Genomic DNA, 11,596 nt, shown 5'->3' with positions numbered 1-11,596 from the left:
CACTTTTTCTTTGGTATTCTACTTCTACGTGATCAGTTACCTTTAAAAGGTAATAGTTTTGCCCTTGTATTCTTGAACTGATTCAAGTCTGCTCACCTACCATAAGTTAAAAATTTAACGTCAAATTGATAGTTTGTTGACTTAGAAACCGAATCTGACTGTTTGTAAATAACATTCAAGTCAGAAGACTATCATGTTTGGCATTAAATTTTTGATGGTAACCATAATTGGGTTTCAAAAACTAGGCATTGCCTGCTTCTGAAGTAGGGGGACCAAACTGACGCTTTAGTGAAACTAGGGACCAGAACTTAACTAATCCTTGGCTATATTATTCAATTATTATTGTGATGGGGAATCTTATCCCAAAAGCTAGTTGAGGTGGAGAATCAGCTCACTTAAATATCTCCAGCCTGTCAGAACCTTCCATAGGTGGTCTTTTCCCGAACCATTGACAACCTTGCTGGCTGGATTTAATACTGACTGATTGGCACCTAAGGGGGATGGGAAAACCTCACCTGAAAAACTAGCTATGGAAGTGAGATAACCAACTCATTTAAATATCCCATTAAACATTTTATGCTATTCAATGCAGGACTTGGTATCTCATACTATCAGGTCCCCCTTATAATGTAAATTGGTAAAGAAAAAGAACATTCTTTATCCATCAAGATGAAGATTTTACTGATTAGTGTGTTGTGATTTTTGATAGTATTGGTAAATGATGTGCCTTGGGCTTGTCTAACTATAAAGTCTTTATTGCAAGCTACTGAATGGATCAGAGAAAATATATTTATTTGATAATATCCACAAGCCAATCTGAGCTCTTTTAACATTATTATTACGTGTTTTATTTCTGAATGCAGTAAATGAAGCCATGAGCCGAAAAGAGCAGTACACAAGGCACTTTTCGAATCTGCTGCGTTGGTTGGGGCTAGCGCACTTCAAGTCTTCTTTTTGCAGCGATTATTTGAACGAAGGCTGGGATCATCTAGAGTTTAAAAAAGCCACTAAAATGCTTCAGGACCTTTGTAATGTTACAGAAAAAGAACATAATAGCAACTTTTTTTTAAAAAAAAAAAATTATTTATGGATTTTTTTGATGAGCTGGATTACTGATTTACTTGTAACTCAACATTTGTTTCCTGGCTACGTACATGAGATTCCTTCTAAAATTACGAATCTTGCTATGCTGTCCCATTTTCTTGGCTGTTACTCTTCCTTGCATATGCTGGTAATAGGACAAAGGGAAATATAATTATTGGTTTTATAATTTTATTGAATTTTGCTTTTAATCCATATAATAATTTTTTTAAGTATTTTTAATCTTTATAGTTTCAATAAGATTGGGTGATATTTGTTACTCAAGTCTTTAAAGAGAAAACACTGAAAAAATTATAGGGATAAAAGTAAATTTTATAAAATTATAGGGATTAATGACTATGTTTTTCTTACAATAAATGTACAGACATTGTTTTTTTTTTATGCTAAAATCTTGGTAGGAGTTTGGGATATTATAAATTATTGAATTGCATATTATAAGCTTTGGTTTTTTTTTTTTTTGAATAATAAGGTCACAATGAAAACCGTTTGTAGAAAACAAAATATTAGATTAAATCAGATATCAAAAGATTCTTACAGTCATTGGGTGGGGTTATTAAAGATCGTAGTGACGCAATTGTTATGCTCGGCTTGATAAACAAGTGGTAACAATTTGTTTTCCTAAATACAAGATCAAAGGATACATTATGTATAATTTATAAGCTTTGTTGGTTTTCATTCTGCAGACCATGGCATAAAAAAGTTCAGGGTATTTGGCACCTTGAATGATATCTAGTGTATATTTTAATTTTAGTTATATTCAATGCATAATAAATATATTATGAGTTGGTGAGAAAGAAATCATTAAACGAGAGGGACCTGAACCAAGTAAAGTTTGGAGTGTTTAGATTACATTTGAACAGTCCAAATCTAATGTTTTATTTTTTATTTTTATTTTATGATTATTAGAATAAAAATTATATAAATCATAAATTTTTTTAATAAAACTTGTTCATCAGTTTGGACAGTCTAAATTTAATATGAATTATTCAAATTTAATATTAAAAACTTTTATAAATGGCTATACAAATATATTCTAGATTATGCAGATTTAATATTAAATTTATACCACCTATATTAAACTCGAATTATTCTTTGCTATACAACAGAGGGGAGGAGAAGGGAAAGCTCATAGATTATTTTTGGAGGCTAATTCCTTAAGGGAGTGTTGTAGATATAACTCATGTTATAGGATTAAACCAAACAAATAGCCCACTATTTATTATATTGTGTTATGAATGATTTATTATATTTGTCAATGATATACTGTTATATATTAATGATAAACTCATTATATATCAATGTGAACTGCCACACTCCCAAATTTTTAAAACAATTAATTCATATTTTTGGGCACAAATTTTTTTCAACCAGTGGGCCAATTTATCCATTTCTTAATTCTGGTTCTGTGGTTATCATATTTTTTTAATAACTTTTTTTTGAGTTCATATTTTATTATTGATTTGAATGCTTAGATCAAAAGCTTCATTGATTAATTATTTATGGCACTATTAAGAATGCAAAACAAATTTGAAGTTTATGCATGAAAAAATGCATGATTATACGGGAAATGAGGCCTAAAATAAGATATCAGCACTGTTAATGATAAACATGTTTGATTCAGAGGTATTCACTGGATCTTATTAAGTAAGGTTTATGAAAGCTATATACAAACTGTAGTGACTCAAACTTAACCATTTTCTGTTTTCAAATTCTATCCTGATTACAAACACATTAGTATTTAACCATAGATCATCCACGAGGTGACCCAAACATTCACATTAATTACGAAGAAAATATTGGTAAGAAGTATTAATGGCTGGTGGAGGATTTACCAATGCAGGAGCCAAAAGGGCTCATCTTTATGAACACAAGATTACAAGCTTCTTCATCTTCTCTTGCATCGTCGCCGCTATGGGTGGCTCTCTCTTCGGCTATGATCTTGGTGTTTCCGGTGAGTTGATCCTGCTCATATATATGAAATTTTTAGACAGATCCGGTGCCTTATGTCATTGATGGTGCATCCAGTTAAATTGCACTAATTCAATCAAATAAAATCTTACTCCCTCCTATCCTTATAAGTAATTTTTAGAAAAAAATTCACACACCAATAAAGTCCTCATCCTCATAAAAATGTATATTATTTTTCCTTTTTTAACCTTAGTCCCAATTGCCAATGCACATCATGATGAATGATACATAAATTTACTTAACTTTTATAATAAAATACCTATTTAATTTTTTGTCTTTTCTCACTCTATTGTCATATGAATGTCATGGACCATGGGTCTATCCAAGAATTACTCTTCATGCATATAATATATATATATATATAGAGAGAGAGAGAGAGAGTTAATTAATGAGAGAATTACTTTAAAGTCCTACTCAATACAATTAATTATTTATAAGTCTAAAAACAACTGAGTTTAAAAGAATGATAATATAATATTAATATCGATAAACCTTAGAGTAATTAATTATCCTGAGTCACAGTTGCATGTAATTAACTACTCAAAGGTTAGTCGCGTACGTATGGTTTATTCATGATTTAATTATTATATATTTGTGAAGGTGGCGTGACGTCGATGGATGATTTTCTGCGAGATTCTTCCCACGTGGTATGCGAACAAGCACGCGCATCTTAAAGAGACAGATTACTGTAAATACGATGATCAGATATTGACATTGTTCACTTCTTCTCTTTACTTTGCGGCTTCGGTTTCGACATTTTTTGCTTCGAGTTTAACAAAGAATAAAGGTTGAAAAGCCAGCATCATCGTCGGATCTACAAGCTTCTTCATCGGAGCTGTCATCAATGCAGCTGCAATGAACATCGCCATGTTGCTCATTGGTCGTATCCTCCTTGGCGTCGGCATTGGATTTGGTAACCAAGTATATTCATTCATTGTTCTCAGTACACAACTTGAAGATCATTTTTTAGTCAAAAGTGTTTAACCTATATATATATATATATATATATATGATTTTCAGAGATAGGTTAAAATTGAAAATTTTGAAAATTCTACCATCTCCATATTCCATGATACGAGAATTATAGGGAGAATTTCAATAAAGGATTCTTGACCATACTTAATTACATTTAAAGCCCTTAAATTTTTAAAATTTCACTACAATCTAAAGATACTTATTTGATATTAAATTTTTAAAAAAAATGACAAAATTGCCCCTCTTTTAAATTAATATCAAAATTTTCCTACTTCATTTGTTAATTGCCTAACTTTATTTATTTATTTACTTATGAAATGTTGTTAACTGTCCTACTTAACTTATTTATTTTCTTGAAATGAAATCAAGTAAAAGCCTCATAATGAATAAGTAAAGTAGGGCAACCAAAAATGCTTCATAAATAAATAAACGATATACAGTATAGAATCAATGAGTTATCTTAAAATGCTTTAAACACCTAAAATGGAAACAAGTGAAGTAGAAAAATTAATAACATTCGGTAAGTAAATGAACAAATGAAATAAGGTAATTAATAAGTGCAGTACGGAAGTCTTGATATTAATTTAAATAAAGGATATTTTTTTTATAAATTTAATATCAAATTAATACCCTTGAGCTGCAATGAAATTTCAAAAATTTAAGGGCTTTAAATATAATTAAGTATGGTCATGGGTCCTTTATTGAAATTCTCTGAGGATTATATCATATTTGTCTAGGTTAATTATTTGATTGCTGAACGAAAAATGCAGGCCGTTCCATTATATCTTTCTGAAATGTCTCCAGCGAAAGTACGAGGAGCAGTGAACCAACTATTTCAGTTAACAACTTGTTTGGGAATTCTTGTAGCAACCCTAGTGAACTACGGCACAAAGCAGCTACATCCATGGGGATGGAGATTGTCTTTGGGTTTAGCCACAGTTCCTGCAACATTAATGTTCATAGGAGGTGTGTTGTGCCCAGAGACACCAAACAGTCTCGTGGAACAAGGCAGGATAGAAGAAGCAAGAATTATATTAGAGAAGATAAGAGGGACCACAAATGTGGATGCAGAATTTGAAGATATGGTAGAAGCAAGTCGAGAAGCTCAATACATAAAGAACCCATTCCAAAACTTGTTGAGAAGGAATAGACCTCAGCTTGTGATTGGAGGGATAGCTATCCCACTTTTCAACAGCTAACAGGAAATAACTCGATCCTCTTCTATGCTCCTGTCATCTTCCAGAGTTTAGGGTTTGGGAATGGAGCTTCACTATACTCATCTGTTATTACTAGTGTTGCCCTCGTCGTGGCTCCTCTCATCTGAATGGCTATCGTCGACAAGTTTGGCAGAAGAGCCCTATTCTTGGAAGCTGGTGCTGAAATGTTAATCTACTTGGTAATCCAGCAACTCATATCCGTGTTATTAAATGGCCCTAGTTTTGATAAAAAAGTGCCATTACGTGCTTGTTTGGATAATATCTGGAATCAATTTTAGAAGTCAAAACCATGGTTTTGTGAAAATACATCAAAATACCCATGTAACATGTTAAAATTAATTATGAATCTAAAATCATGTTTTCTTAAAAATATTCAAACACCCATTATACATGCTAAAAATTATGAACCCAAAACTATGGTTTTCTTAAAAATATTTAAATACCTCTTATTATATCAAAATCAATTATGAAGAAAAAATATAATTTTTGGATTAATTTTTAAAAATGTATAATTGAAAAGAAGGTAATAATAGCTTATAAGATAACTGTGGTTTTAGATTTATAATTGATTTTGGCATGGATGGTGGTATTTGGATATTTTTAAGAAACCATAGTTTTGAGTTCATTATTGATTTTGATATATAGTAGCTTATATGATAACCATGATTTTTGATTTAAAATTGATTTTTAAGAAACCATAATTTTGAATTCATAATTGATTTTGACATATGTAATAGATATTTGATATTATTTTTGAAAACATGGTTTAGGAATATTTATAATTTATAATTGATTTTAACATATAACATGGGTGTTTAGATATATTTTCATGAAACTATTGTTTTGCCTTATTTTTAATTCTGGTTTTCAATTTTACTTTTCAATTCTGATTAAAATCAATCTTATTATCTAATATATACCACATAACATAATCAATAATATTCCAAATCAATCATATTAATCAATTTTCTTCCATAATCAACTACACTCAATTGAAATCCAAACACACCCAAATAAACACAAGTCACAAATTAAGTTGACGATACATACATATATACGTATATTTAGGTGGCAGTAGCAGTGGTGGTTTTAGCATTAGAGTTTGGTAAAGGAAAAGACCTATCAAGAGGGACAAGTATATTTCTGGTGATAGTGATATTCTTGTTTGTGTTGGCTTATGGAAGATCGTGGGGTCCACTAGGGTGGCTAGTTCCGAGCGAGCTTTTCCCATTAGAGATAAGGTCGTCGGCACAGAGTGTGGTGGTGTGTGTGAACATGATCATCACAGCACTGGTGGCACAGTTCTTTCTAGTGTCACTGTGCCATCTCAGATATGGAATATTCTTGCTGTTTGGAGGGTTCATTCTGATCATGAGCATGTTTGTATTCTTCTTCTTGCCGGAAACAATGAAAGTTCCGATCGAGGAGATTTATCTGCTGTTTCAAAACCACTGGTTCCGGAAAAGATTTACTGAAGATGATGATCCTTCCCAGTTCGTTGATAATACTGCTTAGTGCTTATCTCCGTACTATTCTATGAAGAATAATTCCTGTATATTCCAATGGAGTAGATTGATTGCGCGTGCAAGGCAGCCTAGCTAAGGTAAGATATGTGACTTTCTATTTATGTGAATTAATTACAATGGTATAATTTTACCAAAGATAGAATACAAGGGGAGTGAGGACACTATTCACTAGAGTCGGTAAATTGGGTGGGTCGAGCTTATTCAGATTGAATTTAAAGTACCCGACCTTCTTTAAAAAGGTTATATAGTTAAATTTGGCTCTAACTGTTTTCGCCAGGTTTGGGCTGGCTCATTAGACTTGGCCAAAATTATTGACTTTATATATATATATATATAGAGCCAGGAATTCCAACGATAGGACTTATTCGGGTCGAGCTCAATTCTAACCAAACTTATTTGAATTGGGTTAAAAGTATCCCACGCTCTTAAAAAAATTCATATAGTCAAGTTTGGCTCTAACTTTTTTCAGGCGGGTTTGGGTTGACCCGAATTACCAACTCTACTATTCACATATAACTGTATGTGTGGGATTTTATGTTATTTGTCGTGGGAATCATAAGATTCGTTTTAATTCCATGTTTTATTTTAAAAATGAGGGAAAAAAATAGATCGTTGAAAGCTAAAAACCTTAATTAATTCCTTCAACAAAAATGGCTTCTTTTTCGTGAGATTGTGTGATGAATCCTGAGAAAGGTAGCATGTAAGATTCTAGATTTAATGGCCGAAGGACTAAATGTGTTTAGCAAGAGGGAGATTGAGATAGAAATAGAGGTAGAGAAAGAGAGAGTCTCGAATACTACCGGAAGAAGATTAAGAGGGCAATCTAATAATAAGACAACAAAACTTGTTATTACCTCAATAAAATCTCATGAGACTTCAAATTAATTTTTTCATTTCATGGAATTTTTGAGTAATTAAAATGTTTTTGTAAGACCTAATAGTGATTTTTACTTAAAAAGTCTCCTGCATGCTTTTTACAAGTGCGATTTTGATTTCTTCCTTATCTTCTCTATTCATCTCTATAACAAACCCATGCATTCTCATCCTTAAAATGAATCAAAGCATAGGTACCAATATATATTGGTCAATTAATGTATTTTAATCTATGTGATGATATAATAAGTTCATATTTAATTTAATTATTTACTATTATATTTATGTATCTAAGTGGAGAAACGAAAACAACAACCACTGGTGGGAATATTGCTAGAAGTTATTATATTTAAATTATTAAAATGAATCTCTCCTTACTGAAGTTAGTGATCATACATATAAAAAGAGAGATCCATGGATACACGACAGAGGCCATGTATATAATAACATGGGTATTTTTAGTTAACCCTCTTGCCTGTCGTCATATTACATTACTGATGATAATATATTTAATTTGACTTTCACTTCACAAGCTTAAAATTTTAATTATAGTTCTTAGTACCCACTGCCGCTGCCCCCACCACCTCCACCATGGCCGGCGCCTCCACCATTGCCACCACTTCATCCTTTCTACCACCACCATAACTACCTCCTCCACTCCCTCCTTTACCACCTCCATTTCCTCCATGACCACCGCTACCACCGGCACCACCTCCATAGCTACCGCTGCCGCCGCCACTTCCTCCTTTTCCACCACTACCTCCTTTACTACCACCCCCACCTCCATAGCCACCACTGCCACCACCACTTCCTCCTTTTCCTCCACCGCCATGGCTACCTCCTCCACTTCCTCCTTGACCACCACTGCCACCTTTGCTACCACCCCCATAGCCACCTCCACCGCTACTACCTCTGCCTCCGCTTCCTCCTTTACCTCCACCGCTGCCACCACTTCCTCCTTTTCCTCCACCCCCATGGCTGCCACCACCTCCACTTCCTCCTTTGCCGCCACTGCCACCACCGCTACCCCCACTGCCTCCTTTGCTACCACCTCCATAGCCACCCCCACCACCACCTTTCCCCCCTCCTTTCTTACCTCCACCGGAGCTGCCTCCTCCATTACCTCCCTTACCACCACTTCCACTTCCTCCATGGCTGCCACCACCACTACCGCCACTTCCTCCTTTTCCACCGCCACCATAGCCACCACCTCCACTCCCTCCCTTTCCTCCACTAGCACTACCACTGCCGCCACCATAACTGTCTCCACCACTACCTCCACCTATTACATAAGTACTGCCGCCGCTGCCGCTTCCTTCTTTTATGCTACCACCATTGCCAATATTAGTTGAATTCGTCTGTTCAGCAATTATAGCTTTTGAATCTTCCGTAAGAGCTTCTGTAACGAAAAACAAAGCATAATTAAACATTGACCAAAGGAATGATCTAAAGAAAAATAATCCTAATTAATGGGATTAAATTTAATAAAAGTAACTAGTCTCTCACAACATGAAAAACAAAGGATGGAATTCTCGTCGGGAGAAGTGTTGACCGTGTCTCAAACATAATTGCCTTTTAATAGGAGATAATACTTGTGAGAAATAAAAAGAAAAAGAATCCTAACTTGTGTGTCCGTGCTTTGCTTCAGGGAATTATTCCCCATCAATTTATGTACGTTCAAGTTTTATGGTAGATTTATTTTAATTCTGATTTCGGTTCTCGTCAAGAAAATGAAAGTATTAGCGTTATAGGTTTTTTTTTTTTTTGCCCAATTATAAAGCATTATTGGTTTGGACGATCATATTTGCAAGTCCAACCTATGTGAAACTTGTGATTTCCCAACTTAAAATTCTACATAGAAAAGAAAAATTCAAGTGTTTTCTACGTCCATAAGATAGTAATTTATGTTAGCCTAAAAATTATGCATACACAAGGATATATATATATATATATAGATATATCCTATGTATATTTATCTACAGAGACATATACATCACACAAGTGCATATTTCAATATCAATATATATTTATATATCTATAATTTATACCAAGAAAAATCACTATTTAATAAGCCATAAAGAGTACCACTTTATATCAGATCCTTTGCAATGCATAATACTCACAATCTTCCTAGATATGGAACTTTCTAAATATTTAGTTATATATAAATAATTTTTTAATTTCTAAAACATTAAATAATTAAATCGCATCAAAAATTTACCTGGGTGCAGTGTTTAACGTTTTTGAATCATCTGCAAATTCTAATTCACATATCGCATTTCATTAGTAAAATAACCAACTAATTAGCTGCATGGGAGCTTTGTACACAAATTTGGCAGTTTAAAGACTTTAGCATTTAAATCCTATGAAGTTGATGTTTGTCATTTTAAGAAAGAAAGGGAATACTTCATATTTTATAAAAAATAATAAAATGATAAAAAATAATAATAATGAAAAACTTCACAGAAACTCACAGAAATGTATTGTCTCAGTTGTAATTGTTATTTTTTCTGATCTTTAAAAAATATGCATTGACAGTGGAAAAGAAATAATTAATATTGCACATAGTTCTCAAAAATTGTGTCATAAAGCATGCAGCAATTTAATTCGTCAAATGTATTGTAGCTAGTAATTAAAACTATTATAATCAAATCAAAATAATGGTAGAAATAAAAATTAAACTTATTAATGTTGGTTTAGGATTATTCAAACCTTGTAGCTCACCATTAGTTGATGGCTCATGCCGTGCAGCTACCAAATTAGAAATGAGAACCACACAAACAAGGAAGCAAGAGAGAATGAAGGCCTTGAAGATCATTGTGATCATAGACTTCAATTTTTCTACTTGGACCTGCTCTATAAGATCAAATATATAGAAATGTAAAGCAAGAACCAACCAAACAAACAAATAAATATTGCTGCATGTTATGAAAATGGGTGCAAATTACAAGGCTTTCGCACTGTAGGGTCGTTTTCTCCTAATTCGACACGCACACTATTGAAGCTTTGAAGAAAGACGTGTGTGTGCTGATTCGTGCTAAGTAAGAGACTGAAGTAAGGACATCTGGCACGTAAATTTGGATAATATGCAAATATGTTTTAGTTTTGTGTTAAATGGGAAGCCTACTTAAGTCAATTTAAGTAGATTCACTCAGATCCTGAATTCATGAAGTCTTCGTTTAAACAATATTTGCACTTCTAATTACTCTCTTTATTGGAAAATTATAGAACACTTTTTAAGAAGATTTAACGTTCTAAAATATAAGATATTTTGAGAATGGTAAAGTTTCCTTAAATAAGCTTATTTTAATAGTGTCCTTTCTCCCTCTATTTAATTTCTATCCTTCTCTTTTTCCAATAATGTATTAGAAAAAGATGTTTTTGGAAGCTTTATTTTTTTGTTTTTAAAAAATAAACTTGTTTAGTGTATTTAACAAGATTTATTAATATGTGAGATTTTATGTAAAAATATTTTATAATTTGGGACGGAGAGAGTACCTCATTAGAATTAAAGACATATGGTTAAGTTATTAAATTTTCCTAAAAATATAATAAATTTCCAATTTTACACCTATTTAAATAATTTTTTTCTTAATTACATCCTCTTTGATAGTTAATGAGTTTAAATAAGGGCAAATTAGAAAAATGCAATTAATAACCCATCAAGTGTCTTATATTAAATATTAAAGAATCTTTCTGGAAAACGTCCAATGATAAGGATATGATGGAGTATTTCATCCTAAATAATCTACCATTACCGTACAAACATAGAATAAAAAGGTATTGTTTGACTTGATAGATTTGAATTTAAAATCTTAGATTTAAAGTCTCATATTTAAAATTTATATATTCAAAAATCTTTATTTGGATAATGTAAAAAAAAAATTAGAGGTTGAATAGATATTAGCTGAGATTCAAATTAAAAATGAAAGATTG

General features: G+C 32.5%; 1 protein-coding gene and 1 pseudogene across 1 annotated transcript; one reads left to right on the top strand and one right to left on the bottom strand.

Annotated features, from left to right (window-relative positions):
* The first annotated feature begins 2,913 nt into the window (after window positions 1-2,913).
* On the top strand, window positions 2,914-6,776 carry LOC129296404 (sugar transport protein 14-like; annotated as a pseudogene).
* A 1,426-nt stretch (window positions 6,777-8,202) lies between these two features.
* On the bottom strand, window positions 8,203-10,478 carry LOC129296403 (uncharacterized). The gene is made up of 2 exons (XM_054935010.1): window positions 10,373-10,478; window positions 8,203-9,059 (listed from the first exon to the last, which is right to left on the bottom strand). Exons 1-2 carry the CDS (start codon window positions 10,476-10,478, stop codon window positions 8,203-8,205), a joined length of 963 nt encoding a protein of 320 aa, XP_054790985.1.
* Window positions 10,479-11,596: the final 1,118 nt, after the last annotated feature.

Source organism: Prosopis cineraria, unplaced genomic scaffold (assembly GCF_029017545.1).
Source record: "Prosopis cineraria cultivar Desert tree isolate PC_DT_omini unplaced genomic scaffold, ASM2901754v1 PC323, whole genome shotgun sequence".
Taxonomy (NCBI): Eukaryota; Viridiplantae; Streptophyta; class Magnoliopsida; order Fabales; family Fabaceae; genus Prosopis; species Prosopis cineraria.
Note: the sequence above shows the minus strand (reverse complement) of the source record. Positions and strands in the feature narration are given on the sequence as shown.

Excerpts from the sequence above, each read along its gene's own strand:
- LOC129296403 (XM_054935010.1), bottom strand. The coding sequence starts at position 10,478 with ATGATCTTCAAGGCCTTCATTCTCTCTTGCTTCCTTGTTTGTGTGGTT. Across the intron at positions 9,060-10,372 it reads AACTAATGGTGAGCTACAAG|AAGCTCTTACGGAAGATTCA; the intron begins GTTTGAATAATC and ends TTTTCGTTACAG.